The sequence below is a fragment of the Sceloporus occidentalis genome, unplaced genomic scaffold, assembly GCF_023333645.1.
Source record: "Sceloporus occidentalis isolate IW3139 unplaced genomic scaffold, rSceOcc1.0.p SCAF_219, whole genome shotgun sequence".
Lineage (NCBI taxonomy): Eukaryota > Metazoa > Chordata > Lepidosauria > Squamata > Phrynosomatidae > Sceloporus > Sceloporus occidentalis.
The window spans coordinates 458110-483109 of record NW_028317199.1 but is presented as its reverse complement, the minus strand read 5'-3'; the positions used below and the strand labels follow the sequence as shown (position 1 = coordinate 483109).

The following is a 25000-nucleotide window of genomic DNA, read 5'->3' as shown; positions in this document are numbered from 1 at the left end:
TTTACCAACGTTGCTTGTTCTCGCAGGAAAGCCAGGCTTGGGATTGAGAAATAATGATCTCTCATACACCAAGATAGAGGAGAAGCGCCATGGTAAATGTCTGTCGGGGTGGCTGTAGCTCCACAGCTGATGTCTCTTCTCTGCCATGGATACCAGCATTCATCTCCTGCCGCTGTTTGCTCTGTCTGCACGTCTGTCTTTGTCTCTCGGCATTAGCTCTTTGTTCCGAGGTGCTCGCCTCTCATGTCTCTCGTCTCTTCTTTTTCTCATTTTCTTCCAGCTGTGATTCATGTTTGTTCCTTGGCATCTCCACATTCTTTGCCTCCTAAACTACTTCATCGGGAGTTCCACGACCACAACCCGGGTCACTGTGGACACAAAGCAAAGCTTATTATCCCAGCAAATCATTTAAAACATGTAGCTTCGCCAAAAGAGGCTAATGTGAGAAAACCTATCAATGTATTCAAAAATGTATAACGCAGGATTCGAGAGATTACAAGTGTGTTTTCCCTGATTTCAATTCGCATCATCTTCACACTTTTTATTCAGAGCCATAAAAACAATATAAAATTTTAAGCATGAAGAAAAAAGGATAATGCGCCGAGAAAAAAATATATTATAATCTAGAAAAGGGTTCTGGGGATGTCTGGTATATTTTGGCACAAAAAGGCAATTTATCCAAGTAGAAATAGATTTTCTTTACATAGTTACTATTTACGTTCGGTATAGAGGGTCCGGCTTGCAGGTTTACGATCTAGAGGTAACGTTTTTATTATAGAAGTGACAAATTATATCGATTTTATTTTTGTACGTTTTCGCTATCCTAATTTCCTCTTGAAATAGATAAATTTATCTATTGTGATGTAATCTGCCGTATTTAATCTACGTAGTTTCCCCCACTTTTTTGTTGAAAGGATCCTATGCCCCCCAGGTGCTGTTCCTTCATCCATTACTCTGGAAAGACTGAAACGTTGGAGAGTTTTTTGTGGTTTGCTAAAGCATTTCCAATTGTTAATAAGCAGATTGCGTGTCGGGCCCTCGGGGGCTGGAATAGCTCCTGCATACTTGGAGTAAATCCCGCAGATTATATAAAGGAACTGACTGGGTGCTGGTTTGTTGTCTGCAGTGTACACAATATTTCAGTGTATGACAGTATGTGTGCCGTCATTGATCAAGCATACAATACATCAGATTTGTGCGTTAAAGTGTAGTTGTATTAATCCGCTAAAGTAAGCTATTAACTCCAAAAGAAAGCCATGGGGGAGCAGCCATATTTAGCATTTCAATCAGCCCTGGGTCCTGGTAGTTACAGTTGAATAGTTTCTTTAGTGATTCTGCTGCCAGCGGAACTAGTCGGTCTAACAATGGCCGGTTTAGAGGATTATTGGGACTTCGCTAAGTGCGAGTGGTCTAACGCCATGTTTTCCAACATTATACATGCCAAGCGATGAGCGGCAACGTAAGCTATAGACGGGGGGATCCCAAAACATTCAATAAATTGATGTCATGCAGAGGAGCCAATGGCTGGCCGCCGACGTACGGAAAACAGAGGACCTCATCAAAGACGACGGCCAGTTTAATGGCACCGGTTCAGATGAAGCTGAGATACATCTGTATAATGCTCTAGCGGGAAATCGCCATGCAGCCGTGTTCTGTTGGGCCCATCATGGGGCATTGTAACCATTTACATCCGCGACCAGCCATGACCCAACGAGTAACGGCAAAAGTGAAGTATTGCTCTGGCATTCTGTGACTAAAGGGCCAGGGTCACAATAATTGAAGGTCAGCAGCTATATCTCCCCACGCACCCTTTTAAACTCACTGTCTATTTACCAAAATGTAGACTCCACCTTTGGGATTTCCATTGATCGTTGGAAAAACCTAAAGTAATGATATTGAAAGACTCCATCGCCCCCCCCCCCCCGAACCCGCATTTCTTGAAGACTCTGCCCCAGGCAGCTGAGGTGCGTTAGAGTTGGGTTGATAGCAGGACGTGTCTGCCCCTCTCCTCCTCTCGCTGCGGCGACGCTCTGCTCGCGGGGTATAGGAGAGCTGTCAGAACAGTCTTCCCACCACCAGGCTATTTTTACTCGCGCAATCTGCTGTTGCGACGCAGAGCGGCATTCAGACATGCGCGTAGACTGTGGCCTGTCGGGGGGCCGCAGTCACCTACTTGGATGGGACATTAAGGACCTGGCTTTACTCTGACACCGTAACCCTGTCAGTGCTGGACTGGGGCTCCTATAACGATAATGCAGCTTTATCAATGTTATATGGTAGTTAATTTGTAGTGACCATAAATCGCTCTCTGAATGGATGTCCCCTTTCTAAATCCTCCAGTTCAGTAACAAATAGGCTGACGGCAGATCAGAAGCCTTTCAGCCATCTAGTCTGCCCATTTATTCTGATGTAAGGATTCAGACCTTAATCAGTCATTGGTCTCGTCTTAAATTCAAGAGCAATCTTCTACCCTTTCTGCTGGGAGACCGTTCCGCTTATCTATGACCCTTTCAGTAAAACATCTAAAACGCTGCTATAATTATAATCAGAATGCTATTTTTATTTTTTTTTGCTTTATTCTGTATCAGTTGTCTTTTAAACCTTAATTACGGTACATTGCAGCAGAGACCTGGAGGTTATACCTTTCTCTGTAGACATAAGTTGTGTTCTGCGTTATGTTTGGTATAAGTTGAAGTCTTTCTGGCTTGCAAAAAGCTTTTGTAAAATGAACTGAATGAAGTCTGCATTGTACGAAAGTGCGAAGTTATGGTGGAGAAACGATTTTTTGTGTGTGTGTGTCTACTAAATCCAGAGGCAGCCTGTAGTATAGTTTTATTTTATTGTAATTCTTAATTTGGCCACAAAAATCCCCTGCGAGAGCTGAACTCCTATAGTTGCTCTGCTTGCTGCCCCCGCTTTGTGGTTATACTCGCCTTTGTAGAGCTCATCCTGCAGGTCAGTGTGTGTGTGTGTTTGTATGTGTGTGTGTGTGTGTGTGTGTGTTTGTATGTGTGTGTGTATGCACAGCTGCATGAAACCTGAGTAGGTAGGGAGCCCTTTGTCCGTCAAATCTAAAAGAAAAAAGAGACTTCCGTGCGGTGACTTGTGGATGTAGCCCGTGCCTTTATGTGTTAATTCACCTTGTGTATAGTGTAAGCGTGTACCGGGGTTTCTCTGTGTGTCGAGTGGGATCTTATAACGCCCTTCAGATAACTATTTTAAGCTCGAGAGAGATACGCGCGAGTGGCGGGGTGCTCAATGAGACTGCCGGGTGAATTCATGTCCGAGAAGACTGCTGAGCAGTAATAACCCTGTACGCTGCTTTGAATTAATATCGATTAACCCTTTCAGCTTGTGACGGAGGCATTGCTCAGGCTCTCTCGGGGTTAACACCAATCTGTGCGGCTCAGTCTTTCAGTATTACGGTTCGGTATTTGATAACCGTGCATGCGTTGGCAGGTATTCATTTGCTCTCGTTATCACTAGATGATTGTTACTGAATCTTTTGCATTCGCTGTATTGTGTTCATTGACGTGTAATCTGTATATGTCGTTACTCACGTTTTTTTTTTGTTTCGTTTACAGTGTACCCCGCTCAGAAGAACCGAGAGATGAAGTACCAGGGAACACAGCTGTTTTATGCTGACTGATGCCAACCGCATTCTCCTTTTGCCACAAGTAAGAATTTAAGCTTCGGTTTGTAGCAAATCCTCTATGTATTAATGTTACCCGACCTCTGGAACGCGAAGGGTTAAGCCAGATCCCTTACCTGCCTGTCAATGTCAGACAGAAGCCAAGGAGTAATAATTATTAATGTAGTATTTTTAGTTATCAAAATCGTGGATGAGGAGGAAAAACATGGAAAATAAATTTCTAGTTCTTTAAGTTTCATTGTACCGTTTTGGGTCGGATATTTGAGTAAAATGATACCCTTCAAAGGTTTGGGGTCACTTAGAAATGTCCTTGCATTTTAAGGAAAAGCAGTTTTTGTCCATTAAAATAACATGAAATGGATCAGAAATTCAGCGCAGACAGGGTTAATGTTGTAAATGACTATTGTAGCTGGAAACTGCTTATTTTTAATGGAATCTCTTCATAGGCGTACAGAGACCCTTTATCACTCCCATCACTCCTGTGTTCCAATGGCCCTTTATCACTCCCATCACTCCTGTGTTCCAATGGCACGTTGTGTTCGTTAATCCACATTTCAGTTTAAAAGGATAATTGATTGTTAGAAACCCTTTTTCAGTTATGTTACAGCTGGAAATTTCTTTGTTTTCCTCGAAAACAGCTCAGTGACCCCAAACTTTTGAACGGTAGCTTAGCTTTCTTTTCCATAGTCTTTCTTGCATATAGTTGCTGATTTGCATTCCTATAGTAAATGCTTCCCTGTAGGCATTGTGTTTATGAATTGATTACATATTGATTGCATATAATTATATACCCCGTATCGATATACTGTATACTTTTTCATTGAGGTTACAATCCAATACAACACGTTCTTTAGCAGCTGCCCGTCTTTGTATCCAGCTGGCCGATATGTTTGATCCCGGAAGTCTCGTTAATCTGTATAGATCATTTATAGCGAGATGGACCGCATTTATTTATTCTGCCTTTAGCTTTGATACTTTCATAAGGTATTTGCTTTAAAACGGGAGTTAAATGTAAAAAGAGATTGTTACACGGTGTGAAAAGTGGTTTTATCGCCATAGCAACCAAAGGGATGTAGGGTGATAAGACCACTTTGTGGTAAATACAGGCGGATGCCTCTGTGTTATAAAGGGGTCTGTAGGAGTGAGAATCATTTTCCTGTCCCCTGCAGTTAGAAAGCGATAGTCAGACGGAGGCAGAATCCACCTGTCCTCCACCTCAACTTCTTTGCCAAGTTCTGTATAATTGTTCCTCCTTCAGGTGCAGGCTGGAACATGATGGGGTGGAACAAGGCGGTGGAAATAGTTCTCTTTTTTTATTGATGTGTTGATCCGAATTACGGGCTGGGGAAACCACTTCTTACCAATAGAAGAGAGCGAGTTTGCAGCTAAATATGCTTATTATCATAATGCCCCGTTCTAAGGATGCAGATGGAGAGTCCATAAACATAAAAACTGAAACGTGTTTAGAGTTTACAGAGTTTCTGATATAGAATTTAACTTCTTCTGCTATAATTGTTTTTAACCTTCTAGAACGTGGAACCATGGGAAACGCAGAAAGTCAAAATGTAGAGCAAGCTTTATACGGCAAAGACCACCCCAGCTTGGGCCGCAAGCACACGTCGCGCTCGCTCCGCATCTCTAATAAGGCTTCCCGTCGGACCCGCCATGCCTCTTCTGGAAAGCCGGTGCACAGGAATTCTGAGGTCAGCAACAGATCGAGCAGCACGCCGAGCATCCCGCAGTCTTTAGCTGAAAATGGCATGGAGCCTTACTCCCAAGATGCCAACCTGGATGACATGGATGGCCACGTTTGGATGGATATGGGCCTGAGGCCCGTGTCGTATCACACAGATTCTTCAGTAACCCCTAGTTTAAATAGCAGCACCGTCCTCACAGCAGCCTCCGTGCAGAGCATTCAGGACTCCGAGGAGAGTAGACTCTACGGAGAGGACGTTGCTTATTACACGGAGGGCAATGGCCGGTCCCAGCTGTATCCATTAAACGGGCCGCACCTCTTGGACACCGTGAGTTTCAAGAAAAAGAGATCTAAATCCGCCGACATATGGCGAGAGGATAGCTTGGAGTTCTCGCTCTCTGACCTGAGCCAAGAACACTTGACTAGCACGGAAGAAATCTTATGCTCCACCGAGGAGAAGGATTGTGAGGAAACCAGGAGGACCGAGGCAGGCGATTGCCCCAAGAAACTGGACTCCAGCCAACGTGCCAATTCTTTAACCGACTTGTACCCCCAGAAGAGCCAGCACGCGTCCGTCAGTGGCAATCCCAGGAATAAGTTCATGGTCTATTGTCGGAATCTAGTGTCTCACTCCCCGGAATCTGCAAAATACAAAATGGTACCCGCGTCTACAGAGGAAGGCCCCTCGTACAACAGTTATAACACCCTTCCGTGCAGAAAGTCCCACTGCCTCTCCGAAGGGGCCACAAACCTAAAGCTGAGCCACAGCAATAGCATGCATGGCAGACGGGCAAAGACGACTCAGGTAAGCCCTGCTCGTTATATTATGTTATTTGCCCCAGGAGCCAAACTCTGTCTGCGCTGAAGGTTGGAGCTGAATTCTCAGCCGGTTCCTGATTGGCTAATCATTTAGCAACCTTTTATATCTTTTATATCTTTTTTTTTTTTTTTTATCTTTGTAGCTTATATTAGGACAGGTATGCCAGACAAGAAGAAGGGATGGTTTAGATGCAATAGTCATTTCACGGCAGGCTTAGCTTTTTATTTAGTTCTTAACCCAAAGTGTAGAATCATTTTTAAGAAATATTTTCATTTATGTTCGTGCATTAAAAAAAAAAATCATCCCGCAGTTCTGTAATAAAATGTCTGCCTTAGTTTATTTTTGTGTTGAATGCAATAATTTAAAGAGTTTATGATCCTGGCCTTCGTCTCCATGAGAAATGTATAAATAATAAGATTGGATGGGCTGCAGTTGGGATCTCCGCATTAAAGAGAAGTCTGGCTTTATTCCAAGACTTTCACTAACGCTACGTCTGCCAGGTTGGGATAGAAGTCTTTCTTCAATAAATTGATTTAAGTTTTTTTTTTTTTGTTTTTTTTTTTTCTCTCCTTTACTCTCCTTTTATTTTTTTTTATTCTCCCTTTTTTTTTTCTCCCCCCTTTTTTTAACTTTGTTTTTACTGGAGATAACACGCAGCCAATCACAGCAATATCCAGAGAACATTTATAACATAGAAACATATCCTGATATATCAGGTGGATAGTCTTATCTCAATGAGTATATCAATATTATTTATCATTATTTTTATTTTATTTATATAGCGCCAACAATTTACGCCGCACATAAACATAATGGTGTAACGTTAATAAACCTGGGCACGGTTACAATGTTCAAGAAGAAAAAAGGGCATCGCTGGACCCCACATTCATATAATGCAACCCACAAAGCGCCTTTTGTGTTTGTGAGATGTGTTGTATAATTGCTTCTTTTTGCTGTTACTGTTTCATGTTTTTGTTGCCGCTTGCTTCATAGTAACATGGGTTCCCCCCAGCTACATAAATAGAACAATATATTTGCCCTCCTGAGCTCCAGAGCATAGAATGTGAGGGCATGCGCGATAAACTGTAATTGGTTATACTTCGTTTTTATGCTTGTTCCCCTCGTTCCTGAGTCCCTGATGATTGTAACAGAAGACGGAAGCTGTTCTGCGTTAGTTGTCCCTCGCAGCACATCTGTCGGGCCGGCATCCTGCAGACACCACAACAGCTGGGAGGCGTGAAGGAGTAAATATTTACTGACCTCAAGATATATGACCCTCTTCTGTTTGCCTGACTGCAGGGAGGGGGAGGCGTTTGGACTGCCGGTGACTCTGGAGCTGAATGGGTTAATGAAGTATACTAGACCCTTGTAACGTTAACCCTTCGAGGTTGATCCAAATGCTGTAGAATTTTCTGTGTACCAGTCAGATATCTGAGCATGATGGGAGTTGTGGATTAACTACAGCTCTTTGTTCGGGTGGCATTTGTGATGTTTGAAATCCTTGGTACAGCTCTGATGTCTCACGGTGGAAGGAAGAGCGCCGAGTAGACTGACACATTAGCGCTTCCATCGCTTTCCCACAGTTCTTATCAGGCAGATTATGACATTAAATCGCAGAACATGCCGCGGGGCAGACTGCCAGCGCAGAGCCTTCCCGGGCGCCGACGCGATGCTCTGCGGTTCTCTGGATTAGTGGTTACACGGAGCAGGGTGTCTGCATGTACGCCGGGAATCATTTCCCGCTCCGGGCGTTTATGGCATTTTAATGACGCGGTGGGGTATGCGGCATGCATGGCATAAAAAAACCACGGCCTTTAATCCCGGCATTCGCTGAAGCTGCGGGGACGCACCGCTAAAGAGTTAAAAATGTGGGCTTATCGCTTTTACTTACACTCTCTCTCTCTATATATATATATATATCTATACATCTATATATATATATTTCTCTGAAATCATAACTCATTCTGGAACTCAGGCAGCCAACAGGTAGTTCTCATATTGTAGAACTACAACTCTCATCATCCTCGGCCATAGTGTGGAATGCCAGTGGCCGGTTAGATTAAGGTATTGCGCCGGTGGCTCCGATGTCACGCTTTAGCCAGTGATAGTGTTCATTTTTGGGTGGAATCTGTGGTGCCTCTGATTAACCCCTTCAGCTGTGCGAATCTCGGTAAGGGCCGGTCCTGCTCCTCGCAGGCTGCTCGTGGTGTTAGGCTGCTCCAGGTGCGTCCGGCGGCCGCTGTACGAGAGATCTCTCCTCCGGGATGCGGTTTGTATGTGAGAGCCGTGTCTGTCCCGGGGGGAGCGGAGGAGAACCGGCACGCGGTTACCGAATATTCTTTGTGAATACCGTGCGATATTTTCAGTAAGTAGCGTTTTTTTAACATAGGCTTTATTTTTTGCGTAATTACGAAGTGGCTGAACACCTCGTCGTCGTTAGTCCTGGGATGGGCGGATGGGGGTCCCGACATTAAAAACCGAACCTGAGCCTCCCGCGCAGCATGCGCCTGCTTCACACCTTCATCGGGGTTGACCAGTCGTGGTGCAAAGTGGTAAAAGTGTCTCACCGACCCGCCTTCAAGTAATCAGTCCACCTGTGGCCAAGTAGCGTTTTTCAGATGTAGCTTTGTTTCTAAAGCTTTTAGAAAATACCCCAAAACAACTTTTATTAACTCTTTCCGTCCAGGTTCTTGTAGTATACCTCATTTTCTTCAACCTTGTTGCATTTTTGTTTACAGAATATGATCATAAACTCAGAATATGACGTCATACTTTACAGTGCCTTGAGTACTTTCAACATCTCATTATAAATTCTTCTTGTATATATATTTTATTTTGAGCACTCTGGTAACAAAAAATTCTAAATTTTAATGTAATGAGCAGTTAGCCATGGCTCGTGGGACTAGTCATTAATGTAGGTTTCCAGGGGCTTACGGCCGCGGCCCTGCACCTGGACGGGAATGTTGGCGCCCAACCAAGTCATTATCGCTCGTGGAAATTTGAGCTTGCATGACAGATCCTTTTTGTTTGGGGGGGGTTCTTAAACTGGAGATTCTCTGCCGCATTTTATTTTTAACTACCGGATAACAAACTTTTGTTTTGGCGCTACATAAAACAATAAATAACTATTACACCCTGATACATTGTGGAGCCGTCACCATGGAAACGAATAACTTTATAACTTTTATATAGGAGAAAAACCGTTTCATGTAACGCTGCGGAGTGATTTCTGGGCGCTTCGTGTGCTTTTGTGTAACCGCAGCTATGGTTATAACCTGCTGATGATTAAAAACGTGAAGAAACGCATTGCTTAAAGACTTCATTCTTTTTTGTTTTGTTTTATTAGGATGTCAACACTGGTGGGGAAGGAAGTGAGTTTACAGATAGCGGCATTGAGGCGACGGCCACAGACACGGACATTATGTCCAGGAGATCAAACGCCACGACGTCCAGCTACTCTCCCGCCGCGAGCCGGGCCTTCATCGGGAGCGACAGCGGCAGCAGCTCCGGGGATGTCCTCCGCCAGGGGGTCTACGAGAACTTCCGCCGGGAGCTGGAGATGAGCAGCGCCAGCCGAGACCACTTGGAGGAGGCCAATTCAGCCCTGAGCGACGAGCAAAGCAGCGGCACTTTAAGCTCCCCGGGGCAGTCCGACATCCTCCTCACCGCCGCCCAGGGGACCGTGCGCAAAGCCGGGGCGCTGGCCGTCAAAAACTTCCTGGTCCACAAGAAGAACAAGAAAGTGGAGTCCGCCACCCGCAGAAAGTGGAAGCATTACTGGGTGTCTTTAAAAGGTGCGTTGTGCCCGACGTTACAGAACGGCGCCCGCCTGCCGGGTGACGAGCCTTTCCAGGAACATATCATTAAATAACATTCTCTCCATGTTATGGATTCTATAAGATAATTATTTGTACAATGTTCTAGGCACACCAGTGCAAAAGTGCAATACGCAGATTTCTAAGGAACAGCTAATGCATTAACATACAGTGCACATAAGTAAAGGGTAGTAGATACGTGAAGTTGCCTTCCAGCAGAAGGCTAAATTGGAAATTCAAGGATGCCTGGAATGTGTGTAAAGCTGTCCTGAATAACAAATCCATAAAAAAGGAACGAGGTATCAAAGCGAACAGGCTAGCTGGACGTTATCCGCATGCTGCTATGTTAATACAGGTCAGGATTATGGCCCTAGAGGACAGGTTTTCGGGATTGAGAGAGAGAGACCTGCACTTCCTGTTTTGTGTAAAATTAACAAAGAATGGGTATCCCATGTATTTACATGAACCCTAAATTAAAATAGGATTAGGCGTAGCTATATGAGGTTGGTAGAGAAGGTGTTAAGTTAAATAAATGACGCTTTATACAGTGAGGGTTTTTTAGAGATTTCCTGTCACTTTCTACCATAGATATTCCTAAGAAGCGTCGGGGCTCATAAATATTACGCGTTGGTTTAAGTTTCCTCTGTTATTCCCCGGTGATGGCCGGGGGGGGGGATTTATAACGAGCTCCTGCAGTTCATTAACCGACACTTCCCTTTTTAGACTTCTGTATAAATCCTCCTTGCACGTGTTTTGTGGCCGAAACACAACGTGCCAATTCTTATTCCTCCCCGTTCAGATTTGATCTGTAGACTGTTAGATGCACGGATCAAAGTACTTAATGTAGTCCGGTCAGCACTGTGGCCATTATGGCCCCCACCAGCTAGAGTGACCCTTTGGCTAATTTATTTTATCCTTATGGCCAAAGGCCCGCGTCCTAATCGCCTGTGCCCAGCGGCAGACGCTCGCTTCTCCGTGTGATGCCTGTCCTTCTGCCGTTTACAGGTTGCACGCTGTTCTTCTACGAGAGCGACAGCCGATCTGGAATCGACAACAACAGTATCCCAAAACACGCCGTGTGGGTGGAAAACAGTATCGTCCAGGCCGTGCCCGAACACCCCAAGAAAGACTTTGTCTTCTGCCTCAGCAATTCCCTCGGAGACGCCTTCCTGTTCCAGGTTCGTCCTCTCTGCGTGTAAATGTACACTGGGTGTTAATAATAACATATAATGATACATGTAGGTACAAAGCCCTACACATATATACATTAAAGCACAAAAACTCTACAGGCTCCAGATCCAGACTGGTGCAAGCAGGGAGTGTGTGTGTGTGTGTGTATAGAGGATCCTCAGAGGAGTAAGGTGTGTGTGTGTGTGTGTGTGTGTGTATGTGTATGGAGGATCCTCAGAGGAGTAAGGTGTGTGTGTGTATAGAGGATCCTCAGAGGAGTAAGGTGTGTGTGTGTGTGTGTGTGTGTGTGTGTGTGTATGTGTATGGAGGATCCTCAGAGGAGTAAGGTGTGTGTGTGTGTGTGTATGGAGGATCCTCAGAGGAATAAGGTGTGTGTGTGTGTGTGTGTGTGTATATGTATGGAGGATCCTCAGAGGAGTAAGGTATGTGTGTATGCGTATGGAGGATCCTCAGAGGAGTAAGGTGTGTGTGTGTGTGTATGGAGGATCCTCAGAGGAGTAAGGTGTGTGTGTGTGTGTGTGTGTGTATGGAGGATCCTCAGAGGAGTAAGGTGTGTGTGTATGTGTATGGAGGATCCTCAGAGGAGTAAGGTGTGTGTGTGTGTGTGTGTATGGAGGATCCTTAGAGGAGTAAGGTGTGTGTGTATGCGTATGGAGGATCCTCAGAGGAGTAAGATTGTGTGTGTGTATATGTGTATGGAGGATCCTCAGAAGAGTAAGGTGTGTGTGTATGTATGTGTGTGTATGTATGGAGGATCCTCAGAGGAGTAAGGTGTGTGTGTGTATGTATGTATGTATGTGTGTGTGTGTATGTATGGAGGATCCTCAGAGGAGTAAGGTGTTTGTGTGTATGGAGGATCCTCAGAGGAGTAAAACCAATCTAAACCCGAACTGACCACATAAAGAAAGACACTACCTACTGGCTTTTCGTTGGGGCCGAAATGCTTGTTGGGTTTGAGTGCGTCTGATCTGCTCCGCGGAGTGATATGAAAACACCTTTCTTACTTTTTCACTTATATTTTGCAGATGGAATACTTGCTTTTCTTCAAGTTTCCCTTTAAAGTGACCGTAACGATATTTTAATCTTTGAATTCAGTGATTAAGTTGGGGAAAGAAATGCCTCTGTCCTTCCTTCACAGTGCATAGATCCTTTTGTAATTCTGGAAGGAAAAATGTTTTGGGTAGGGGGTACCAGGACTTTAACTCTTAATTATCTAAATTATCATCAATCTCTTTCTATTAGAGCATCTTAAATCTAGAAACACAGATTATGTGCAAAAGTATAGATTTTGTTTCAGATTTATGCTTGAAAATACATTGTTGTACCAAATTACAGAGATATTAAATAGAATTCCTAGTCTACAAATCCAGATGTCAGGGGGGCTGACCCACAATAATCCTTCTTGCCCCGGACGGGGTAGCACTTTGCTGCAAAAGCGAGCGCTGCGGAGGAAGAGAACGTTTCAGAGCGTTTAATTTAAACTTCTCGAAGGGCATTTAATAGGACAGATGGAACCCTTTCTCCTGGAAAACAGATGTGTGCATCAAATATAAGTGAGCCGGTAATCCCAGAGGAAAGGCCCGTTATATTATAATAAAGCGGGGGGCGGCTGAATTATGGCACTTATGGGTCAGTTTATGTTGCCGAGCTGGTTTTTCCAATAAAGTGGAACTTTGCAGTGAACAGTTAGAATGTTGGTTTATGTGAAAATAAATAGAAATGCTTTGTTCTTGAGTCATGCGCACGTTCCCTACAAGTCCTACGTTTCAGCCGGCAGACCTAAAGTACTCGTAGCTCTGGGTATCGGAGTATCTGATTTGGGATCGTGCTTTGAATAATCTGAACGGTAAAATGTGTTTTTTGAAAGAATGGCTGGAGCTGAACTGGGAATAAATAGATTGCTCTGAAAGTCAGATGTAAGAAAACAATTTAGTGTTGCCATGGCAACTGTCAAAGCCAATCTCTTTACCGAAACGGTTGTTGCGTGACGAGCTTCCGCAGGCAAATAATCTTTCTGAGCTTTGCAGAATATATGAACATACTGTTTGCGTAATGATTCGCTGTGTTTCGTAATGATAGGTTATATAGTCGCGTGTAAGTGGGATAGAGCGTCATAGACCCGACGTGCGCTTCTTCTGCCGTGGTTTAGGGGATTGGTAAATACCCACCTTGCAGTTACACATGCACAGGCGTATGTTTATTACTGTGAACTGTACACATGCATCCTATCTGTGTTAAAGGCATGCCTTCTCTGTCCCTTTACAGCCTCAGACGCCCCTCCTTCTGCCCCTGTTGCCCCTCTTTTCCAGGAGCTCATTAGTGGGTAGTTCTGCTTTACAGCAAAATGCATTTATACCTTAAAATAGGTGGATAGAATTCTAATATTCTTCTAACATTCTATATCGTTACATACATCAGTTGTATTAAAGCCCTGCCCCAGGCACACCCCTAACCACACCCCCTAACCCAGATTGCCTTTCATTGGCTGTTTTGAAATATCAGGAAGTATTTAAGCATTCAGTAACACTCGGTTCCCATTGGTATGCAAGCACGCTCCGCAAGATAGACTTCTTATGATCTTATCAGATCAGCGCCATGATTGTTGAGTCCACTTTAAATACACACACCATCCCTATCACCCTGTTATACACAGGAGGAATCAGTTCTCCGATGAGATTAAGGCCTCTGGGCCGAATCAAACAATATCAGGAGCATGTTATGTAATCCAGATAATCCTGCGGACACCTTCAGGGCATTACAGATCCTCTAGATTGTTTAGGATAAATTGGCTTGGGAGAGCTGCTCTTGAAGCTAAACTCTGCGGCTGTATACAGAACGTTACTGATGGTACTAAAACGAGGACTAGATGAGGGAAAAATATATATCGCGTGAACGTTCAAAACAATGAAAGCCTAGAAGCTCTTAGAAGCCTTATTTTCCAAGCTGATAATCAGTGGTTTGAAGATGTTGAGTTATGCAGGAACAGTTCCATTATTTAACAAATATTGCATGAAAAGCGCATTGGAGTTGCACCATATCGAGTCAAGATTGGCTAGACTTTTCCAGCATGAAGACACGGAGAACCGAGTAGTCATCGTGGATGATGGGCGACCCCACCTTATATTTATTCAGTTTGTAAAAACACTCCTTGGAGACTTACACCAAGGAACACAATCCCATCGCCGGCGTTTGCACATGACACTTGAGTTCCAGTAATGGACGTTTAAGGGCTCTTTAGTCTAGGAATGCTGCGTATGAGCCGCTCCGACAGCATTACATGAATTCCCAAACCTTCCAACAACTCAACGATTGATTAGGTCGGCCACGTTGTATATGGGTGTTAATCATGAGGTGTCCTCGTTTTGAGTTATTATTTAAACCTTGTACCACATACCATAAATGAGCTGATTACACCATTGTTCTTATACATGCAGACGAACAGCCAGACTGAGCTGGAGAACTGGATCACCGCCATTCACTCCGCCTGCGCCACCACGGTGGCAAGACAGCACCATAAAGAGGACACGGTGAAACTCTTAAAGTCTGAGATCAAGAAACTGGAACAGAAGATCGATATGGACGAGAAAATGAAGAAAATGGGTGAAATGCAGCTTTCATCTGTCACCGACGCGAAGAAAAAGAAAACTATTTTGGATCAGGTAATGGCGTATTCTTGGGTTTGAGGTTGGCAGCTGGAACCCCTTGGAACGGTGGAGAAATATCTCTGTTCTGTAAAAACCTACAAAACAATTTGATATTGTGTCTGATGCTTAATTTGTACTCCCCGTCACGGCTTTGAAGCGTGGGGTAGGTTAATACTAAATGTCTTTTTGTATGTAAGAAGCCCTCTCCTCCCAGACAGGAGTGCTGCGAAGCCTCTCTTGAACTGGGCAAGGACGTTTTAATTTAATTTAAGTCAAGACCGACTCATGTTCTTCTCTGTCAGAGATAACACAATAAATGTCACATCATCACAAACCAGTTATAAACGATGTCATCACTCATAAGGGAGAAGCTAAAACTCTAAATTTGTTTTTAACCAAAATGACCCGTCATCAAGATCAAACTCCCTTAAATGTGTAATCGTTGGCTTTTCTGCCATGAGTGACTACACCCTTAAAATGAACATAATGGCCTCCTAAGAATGTGCTGAATTTGCTTTAGAAGTTGCGTCTTCCGTGTTCGGTTTGGCTGTGTATTTGCTGCTCTGCATGTAAATGGTTAGCGTGTGTAATAGGTAATCGCATGTGCCGTCCTATCAAGCCAGGTCCATGAAGGTGGTCCCCCGTGGAATAAAGGTTAATTAATGCAATATTTGGCCTGCTATGCTTTCAAAGCTCGGATAGGGGAATGTAAATGTAGCCACGGTCTTAGATCCTGTGCATGTTTGAAATGTGTCTATGGCTTTACTCACATGGCGTTAGTTCTTTAATCATACAGAAGTAATACTCACGTGGTTGTTTGTCTGCAGACACCGAGCAGGAGCCATCCCTACGTTATCTGTGTTATTGCTTCGTTCAGCTCTCGTTCTTTTACCTTGTATTTAACCCCGTTTTTGTGTCCTTACAGATCTTTGTCTGGGAGCAGAACCTCGAGCAGTTTCAGATGGACCTGTTCAGGTATCGCTGTTACCTGGCCAGTCTCCAAGGCGGGGAGCTACCCAACCCCAAACGACTTCTCGCCTTTGCAAGTCGACCAACTAAAGTTGCCATGGGCCGCTTGGGCATCTTCTCGGTCTCTTCTTTTCATGCTCTGGTAATGATGATTTCTGCTCCGCCGCGTCTGTCTTTACATCTAGTAATGCTAAGAAGGGTTGTTTCTCCACATGAACACTGAAAGCATCGCTTTAACAATCAGTAATGTAAATGACTTATTTCTAACTTAATTATGCGAGCGTATTAAGACTAAGCGTCTCCTTCCCACAATAGAATAGGTTTTTAGTACAGCTAGGGCTGATGTATTGGATGCAGTTCTTGGTGTCTTCAGCTTTAGGACCTTTCCAATCATAAATGTGTTCCTGTAGGGGACTTGTGCTGTAAGACCGTATAATTAGTACGGTTGTAAAAGTAGATCTTACAGGGGGAAGCTGGCGAAGTATAAAAAACACAGAGATATAATTCTCGTTAAAGCGTAGCTTGGTTTTTCATACTACAGGCTCTTGTCCAAGTCAGGTCCCGGCAAGCTGTTGGTCAAACTGGGTTAATGCCCAATGAGCCCGATAACGTCTCCCTCCCGCCATCATGTAATTTAATACTGTAGCATGCTGCCCCCTACTGGAAACAAGTGTCCACAATGTGTGTCTGTGAGACATGGTCCAATGTGCTTCAAATGCCAGCCCCATGTTCATACGAGTACATACAACATGAGTATAAAAGCCTTTTATTAGTTATAGATCTCTCTAGTGAATGAACGGGTAAGATAACTAGTTATGTTTTGTGCTGCGTTGGAGATGCAGGTATAAGACGTGCCGGAAGCTCGATGGTCTTCCCTTTAGTTTTGGGGAATCTTGCTACTTCTGGGTTGTTACTCCGGATCGCTCCTTGAAAGTTGTGCAAAAGTGAGAACCGAGCAAAATCAATTAACACAAACCAGTCTAGCAAAGCAAATATTAGTGTTTATTTATTTAAACACCCTGTCACCCAGGGGCTTCACATTGGGGTGTTTAAGGCACTTTTAGCCCCTAGTAAGTTGTGGATTTTGCACTCATTGCACCCGGTCCCTGTTAGTATAGCACACGCTAAAGTCTGGGCAGGATGTGGCCCTCTGTTAGAGCCAGGTGGGTAACGAGGGGTTAAGTTCGGTGTACTTGTGGCCTGTATTTTGTCAGATTGTCTAATTTCTTCTAGTAGTCACAGCGTTTGCCAGGAGAGGCAGGTGTCTCGGTTCACGGCAGTAAAATTGCCAGATTAACTCCCACAGGCAATCTGCCTTCCGTTACACACACATGAAAGTCATTATCATAGAAGCCTTCACAGTGGCCGCATTTAACTTTTTCCTCCCCAAATAATGCAACCAAGCAGCTAAAAAGGAAAATGGGGTAACTCGCTGCTGGCAAATATGTAATCTGTCCTGAATGTGGTTTAATGTGTTTCTGATCAGTTAGAATGATTTCATTAAAGGTTCCCTGAAAACATTCAAAATATCCATTTCACCCCGGGATGTGATGATAGCGATGATATATAGTGATAAATATAGCGATAGCCAATTGTTACAGGGTGATGGCTACACGGTCCAAGCCGGACGGGAGTGGGGGGGGGGTAGACCCGGGTCCTGCGTTTGCTCGTCTGGTTATTGGCCCTCCCGGGTTTGTGATGTAGGGGCTGAGACGGTGCGCACCCAAACAAACCATTCTCCTGCTTGTCCGATTAGGTGGCGGCCCGCACCGGAGAGTCTGGCGTGAGGAGGCGAACGCAGGCAATGTCCAGATCCGCCAGCAAGAGGAGGAGCAGGTTCTCTTCCCTCTGGGGCCTGGACACGTCGTCAAAGAAAAAACAAGGGCGGCCAAGCATTAACCAGGTATTCGCATGTGAGGGGCCGAGACCTTGGAGAAGGTGCAGCGAGCCAAGCCTGGGAGATGCCTGCTGTCTACATGTACTCGGAGATGTCTCCATTAAATATATATATATATAATGTCATCACAGAAGCTGCTCGTATTTATTGTGACTTATTGACACATTCAATTTAAAGCGCCAGGGAAGCCGAGGCGCATAACATATTTCCATTGGCATTCTAGGAACCTAAATTACGTTTAAGTTGATCCGCGCTCGATTTAAAGCTTTTATTTTGTTAAACTAACTCATGTATTTAATAGTAATAACAAGCACGATGTTCTTCTTTGTAGGTCTTTAATGATGGTCCTGAGTCAGTGAAAAAGTCTCTGGAAGGGATATTTGATGAGTCCATGTCAGAAGACAAGGTAAAGACCTCGTTTAACCTTCCTGTGCTTTGATAACCTGATTAACCTATTATCAGTGTGTGTGGTTGGAGTAATTTGAGTTAGAATAGAAAAACACACAATGAAGGGGCTGAACACCAAAAGCAAATAAAAAGAATAATCGTTTATAATAAATCAGCTAACTAAAGAGGTTCCCCCCACAATCTAGTGACTTAATAATTAAATATAGAAGATGCGATTTCTACACTATATATTGGAATATGCGGGTGGAAAGCCCCAAGCCCCGATGAATGGGTCGGTGTCGGATCCCCCCCCCCCGCAGTCGGTGCTGTTATCAAAGCATAGAAACAAATTGTATATATATATTATTAAAGTCTTTTATTTTTGTTCTCTCTGGACAGAAGGAGAAAGAGGTCGTACTGACCAGCGTCCACCCGCACAACCCCGACGCGGACATGTGGGTGCACGATTACCTGACTCCTTCCTGGGTCTGCTTGCCAAACGACCAGCCCGTTCTCATGGTAATTCATCCCGAGGACACCGCGAAGGATGCCTTAGAAATTATTTGCAAGGTAAAACAATCCGCTTCTTGTCCGCCTCTCGCAGAGCGCCATGTCGGTGACGTTGTTAAGCGATTGCCGCGATTCAGCGGGTTTAATACCGATGCACGATATCTCTTCCCGTTGTAGGCTCACCAGCTGGATTATTCGGCCCATTATCTCCGACTGAAATTCCTGACTGACAGCCAGATCCAACACTACGTTCCCAAACCGGAAGAGGAGATCTACGAGCTGGTACCTGCCCTGAGCTTTACATATCTTTACAGGGAACCTTGTGAAATAATCTGCCCTCTTCTTGTGTTCCTATAATCTGTTTTATGGACACGCACAAGGGCAAGAAGGTCAACGGAACATCTATAGCGTTTATATGCCATGTGCTGACAATCTAGAAGGGAATTCTGACTATACGTTGTGATCACAAGATTGCAGGCAAACATATAGTTCTAGGGGGCTTGGTTTTTAATTTCGTCGCGGTGCCTTTCATTGATGTATTGTGGAGGTCACGGCCCTAGGCCCAGCCACCCCCAGACCTACCCAGGCAGTGAAAAACCAGTCCCTATAAAACATCAAAACCCCAATAAATATTCTATCCAACCTTACAAAACACTTGGATAATTAAAATCTTCCAAGCCCCTTCCTCCAGGCAGCCTGCATACCATATACACACCCGTGTGTGTGTGTGTGTGTGTGTGTATATATATATATATATATATATATATATACTATTTTTTTTACCTACGTTTTTATGTAGTCCTTTTGCGTATTCTTTTATTTAACGTTCTGAGCAATTTATTTGTATGCTTCTTTTCAGCTTTATAAAGAAATTGAAATATGTCCAAAAAACATAAAGAAAATGAAACTGGAGAAGAGTGACCATTGCTTGGAAAACTTTGGTAAGGTTAATCGACGTTATTATATTGTAAGCGCTCGTCGCCATGCTGTGTGGCTGTTATAGAGATATCGAATTTGACGTTAGATAAGAACCGCTCGGCCCTTTTAGTCATTAATCAGTCGTTGGTCTCCTCTTATATTCCGGAGCCATTTGCCGATCCCATGCATTTACATTCCTTTATTCTATTAACCTCAACCCCATCTGTTACGCCTATTTACCACCCGCTCAGTTAAGTACAAATACAAACATTTTCATACGATGAATAGAAGTATTACCGGCCCCAACACGGACAATATAATCTCAACAGAGAACTGACAGCCACGTATTGGCACAATGACAAAAATCAATATTGAGAAATCCATACAGAGAATCTGATCCGTCCGCTTCAAACACGGCGTGCGATTTCCTCAATTAAATGGCGTGACTCCAGCGCCATCTCATGGAAAGTGCATTCATTGCAGTGATCACTACATTTATTATTATTTATTGCTTTATATAGCGCCATCAAACTCCCTAGCGCTGTACAATGTGTAGACAGGACATAACAACTAGTATATAGCATAACAATTCGACTTACAGAGACAACAGGTGACGAGGGCCCGGCTCATACAAGCTTTCAATCTAGAGGTTTCGTTTTCCGTTCACTCGACTTTCTTCCTGAGTTCAGGAGCAGGGTAGATAAAATATACCGAGACTCGGCAAGGGCAGATCCTTGCTGTAGTCTGAAGGGTTAACACTCTGGGAACATTTCTTGGCCATAGAATGGACTCTGAAGCAAAGCTGTGGCTTAGTGGCCACGAGATGAAGGTCCGTGTGATACCTGGTTAGCGTGTGGCAGACGGTTACTTTGCTTCAGGTGTCTTCTGTGTTTGTACAGAGGCTTTTTCTGGATTAGATCAGGCTGTAATAACTCATTTTCTTGTGTGGTGTAAAACGTAAGTCTGGGGCGTGGTGTTTTCTTTTCATTACAGCAGGCAAGTTTAGTCTTGTTGGGTCTTTTTTTCTGGGTGCGTTTATAAGCTTGCCGGCAAGAGTGGGACTGTAGGGAGGGTCGGTGATCATCCCGCAGTCTGGCTTCACGTCCCATCATCCCGAATTCTCTCATCTTTTATTTCTTTGGTCCATGAGTGGATTGTTCTTCCGACCTCTGGACTATTGAGGTTCAGTGTGTTCCTCGGTAAAGCGGTTATTGCTGTTTGGTTCTACGCTGTGCTCCTTGCCCGTGTTTTATCAGCTTGGTTTGACTGCTTTTTTTTTTCTGTTTCAGGCTTCTCGGTCTCTTTGGTTGAAGAAGAAGGTAGACTTCACCTTTATGTGAGCTGCGTGAAGAAATCCGGCTTGGCATTTAGGAAGGGTAGGTGTGATTTTTCTCCCCTTGTGGTTTATGCCCGACCCATCCATTAATCCATGGCTTTGCTTCCAGTGGTCCCGACACGTCAACGTTATGTTTATGCACATAAAGTAAAGGAATAGATATGTTGACATTATTTATATCATGAGAACAGCCGTCTTAACTTGCTGTTCTACGTATCTGTGTTACTGCTCTGTTCCTCTTTGGCGGCAGATGATTGGTTCAGGCTGGAGAGATTTTCAGGACAGAGAACTATTGGTATTCTCATTCTGCCACCGTGTGCCACGGATCATCTCCAAAACAATTACACAGCAAGCAAAACAGCACATTGTGGGTTGTTTTCATTAATGAAGATATTATGAGACCCTCTGGCTGTGCTGATATTGTGCGTCAGTGTTTTGGGGTCTCCGTCGGATACTTTGGAAACGAGGCCCCCTTGTGGTTTTTACCCCGGCTCGCGTGGCTTTTGCAATACTTTTAGACAATGGGCCGGAATACTTACTCAGTCTTCAGGCTTATATACCATACCCTTATACCTATCCGTAGACTATCTGAACATCTGCCACTTCTGCTTGGAGGCTGTTCCCCTTATGTACCACCCTCTCAGTGAAGTAAAGCCCTCATTAAATGACATATGTTCCCGGACCCTCTAGTTTTAGATGATTACATTGTTTTAACATTCTATAATTTCCTATTTTTAGTAAAAAATAAGCTGTCCTTTGGTTAGGATTGGGACTCGCTGCTTATAGGAGAGACAGAAGGCCTGGCTGTCGGGGGCCGATGAATGGGTTTCCGTGGCTGAGCGGTGTTGGCAGACGTGGCTGTATAGTGCCTGCTGTTTAATGTAAACGGGGCAATTGTCTGGGGCAGATTTCTATGATACTGAGATGAATATCTATAAACACGGCGAGGTCCAGAGATCTTATTTTCATGAAAATGACATTAGAGAAAACTGTTATCTCTGTGACCTGTTCTATACTAACGAAGCAAACTGTTCATCTTCAGGTCTCAAAGTGGGAGACGAGATCATGGAGATTAACAAAGCCACTGCCCGGGACATCAACTCTGCGATGCTGAAACACGTCCTCTCCAAGCCGTTTCTGTGCCTTACGCTCCGCACCTGCCCGGAGGGGGAAGAAGACGATGGCCTTTTAGAGGCTCTGCCACGACGCTCAGATGCGGATTACAATGACCTCCTTCTTCTCAACCCTGGTCGAGGTAAGAAGACAATAGCGTCGCCGCTGACGGTAACGGAGGATAAATTACGGGACTTATTTAAAGATCCTTTGCTGTTCAAATGGCTTAACTGTGAGCTGAGCAAATATGGCTCGGTTCCTTCATGTTAGATTTGTGTAAATAAAACGGCTCGTTAGTGTTATATACGTTATGTAACGTACAACTTTGTGTCGATCTATGCATTTGAAAGAGAATTTGAAAGTACAAAGCTTTTACCCATATCTTTTATGGTGGGCACTAAAGTGTAGCTGTTAGGTTAATGTCAGCTGGAATGTAGAGAAGTTAAAATGGTTTTGTTGGATGGACATTGGGTCCTCGTTGTCCTGTTTATGACATTCTCCTGGACCATACTATTTCATCAAGCAACAGAACGAGTAGTGACTGAAGGTAAAAGATATATGGTACGTTCCACCGAGCCAAGCCAACCCCGTTACGCTCGGCCCCTATCCAGCTGTTAGTCCAGTCCATCGTATCCTCATAGAGATGGCACAGAAGGGTCTGCGTTATTGAAGCAGGATGCTAGCGGAGGTCTTTGGTGATTCCAGGACAATATCTGCGTTTAATCCAGCGCTACTGGTCGCTGAATTCACGTTTGGTATTGTTTCTGTGATCCTGTCCCTGTAAATCTTACAGCTCAAACTGCACGCAATGGGTTTTGCATACCTCCCAACTTCTACCCTCTGGTGAATCAGGATGCCAGGGGCGGAGCTTAGGAGGTAGTGTCAATCAAACTGGCAGCGCTACTGTGCATGCTCACAATTCTGCACATGTGCAGTATGCATTCTGCAGGGTCACAGAATCCTGCTGGACCTAAAAGCTGGATAGAGTGGCAAAATCGGGACTGTCTCGCGCAATGCCGGGCAGTTGGGAGGCATGTTCAATTAGTTGATTATACTATGGCAGTTTTTCCTTCAGAAACATACCCTGCACCCCCCCAAAGCCTGTATATCTGCTTACTACCACAATCTACACATCCTTCAAACATGTTAAAGCTTTGAATTTAGCTGGCGCTCCCACCATTTGTATTACTGATATCAGATGAAAAATGAGTTTCTGGAAATATTGTGCTTTTTTCAAAAACCCTGACTCCTTATGCTGCCTAGAGTAAACAATCGAATGACTCAGTCTTAATCACTCTGACTAAGGAACGTCTAAGAAAGACTTAAGTAGGAGTCCATTAGCATGCCTAATTTATGATGTCAACCTCTAGGACTCCAGATTAAAGCAAGTTGTCCCAGGAGGAGGCTATTGGCCATGTTACTGTAACATGGGGGGTGAGGCATGGGAATGTGTATAAAGTTATTATGGGGTTCAGTGGTCCTGCTGATCGCACCGTTCCATTGGCTGCTATGTTGATAAGAAATGTTTTAAACTTTGCACCGGAATCGCGTTTAATGCGTAGCATCTAGCATGCGTCCGGTTCATTTCTGTGCATCTTGTCGATATTAATGTCACATTATCCTTTAGTATTTTATTTAAATCATATGATTCGCTGATCGTTTTTTACAGGATCGGCTGAACAGAATCATTCTGACTCGTACAAGGTCATATAGAACAGAAATATGTACTTGGATGTCATTAAAATGTTACATTCATATCATAACTGATATCGGGATCAACAAGCCTCTGGGATACAGTCCCAGTTCCCGTCCTGTTTGCCAGTTAAATTCACCGTTGGCGTGTTCTTTGGCCTGTAAATTATCCCGTTGCGCACCCAGGTGGCACTGAACTACTTAATGTACTGGGGAAAATCGGAAATTGCGAGGAAGGTTGGCGATCGGCGTACAGAAAAAACAGAACTTCTCTATTTTTGTCGAGTAAACTGCCAGAATAATTGACTTTTCAAGCATTAAAGATTTTCGGGGAAGTTCCATGGAAAACAAATATTTTTCTCCTTGAGCATAAAATCCAGTGCTGTGCATAGTAATGTGGCTCCATTTCTCCTTAGGCTAATACAGCTATATTTCATTTTCTATACCTAGTTAAAGAATACTGGCTGAGCATCATGGGAAATGTAGTTTTTTAAAAGATGGAGTAGGGGTTCTCCTGCTATCGAAATAAGCACCATTTTCACCTTATGTTTAAAACTATTTTGGAAGGTTCAGGGATAAACATTCCGTAGGGTTAAATCTATTTGGGAAAGTAAAAAATTGCCCCATATAAATGCCTGGGAAAGGATGCAGTACCAGGGCCGGCCTGTAGGTGGCGTCAGGAACATTTTAAAACACAGCTCCAGAATGAATCTTTTCCTAGAAAATATGTTTCCGATAAAGATTTGTCCGTAAAAGTACACTGGAAACACGCAAAAGGTTAATAAGTATAAAGAAAGTAGAATATTGGACCATGAATGTAACCAAAATGAAATAACCGTAATGGGCCAGTTGAAAGAAATACATTATTTCTGTATTTTTTTTTCATGCGCCAGTGCCTTATAACCCCCCCTCTTTTTGTAGCATATCGGGCAGAATGGCTTTCAAGGGTTAAAGGTATAAGGGCAGCTTCTGCGGCGAAAGGAGCAATTTGTTATTTATTATATTCATTATTCAGTACCGCAAATAAAAAAACCCCAGTCCCCCAGTTTAACCCCCAGTCTACGAACGTTTCCACAAAGGAGCAATGCCTATGAAGTTGACTACTTGCATTTACGTTTGTGATCATGATTGCCACGCGGTGTACTATTATCTGTATGTTGATGGATTACCGCGATGGACAATGCAGCATCCGTACTGTGTGTTCATTCTGGAGCATTTACCGGGAAGACCCCCATCTCCATTTAGCCCTTTACATGATCAGTGGGTATATTACACACGAGACCGTTTATACTCATTATTGTAGGATATAGAGTTAATTTGTTTCTTTGGCGCAGGTGTTATTCTTTTCTTTGTTTTATTT

At 43.9% G+C, this 25000-nt stretch overlaps 1 protein-coding gene across 5 annotated transcripts in view; it reads left to right on the top strand.

Annotated features, from left to right (window-relative positions):
• The first annotated feature begins 5193 nt into the window (after positions 1 to 5193).
• LOC149277302 (rho guanine nucleotide exchange factor TIAM1-like) overlaps positions 5194 to 25000 on the top strand; it is a 37851-nt gene continuing 18044 nt past the window's right edge. For 2 of the 5 annotated variants that reach the window (XM_089503068.1, XM_089503066.1), the window contains exons 1-12: positions 5194 to 6153; positions 9515 to 9962; positions 10989 to 11161; positions 14609 to 14833; positions 15744 to 15929; positions 17544 to 17690; positions 18016 to 18090; positions 18471 to 18641; positions 18759 to 18863; positions 19441 to 19522; positions 20789 to 20875; positions 21878 to 22084. In XM_089503068.1, coding sequence (XP_089359194.1) covers positions 5194 to 6153; positions 9515 to 9962; positions 10989 to 11161; positions 14609 to 14833; positions 15744 to 15929; positions 17544 to 17690; positions 18016 to 18090; positions 18471 to 18641; positions 18759 to 18863; positions 19441 to 19522; positions 20789 to 20875; positions 21878 to 22084 — 2866 coding nt within the window. Of the gene's footprint in view, positions 6154 to 9514; positions 9963 to 10988; positions 11162 to 14608; positions 14834 to 15743; positions 15930 to 17543; positions 17691 to 18015; positions 18091 to 18470; positions 18642 to 18758; positions 18864 to 19440; positions 19523 to 20788; positions 20876 to 21877; positions 22120 to 23745; positions 23751 to 25000 lie in introns of all 5 variants that reach the window. The other 3 variants (XM_089503064.1, XM_089503067.1, XM_089503069.1) reach the window with 3 other exon arrangements.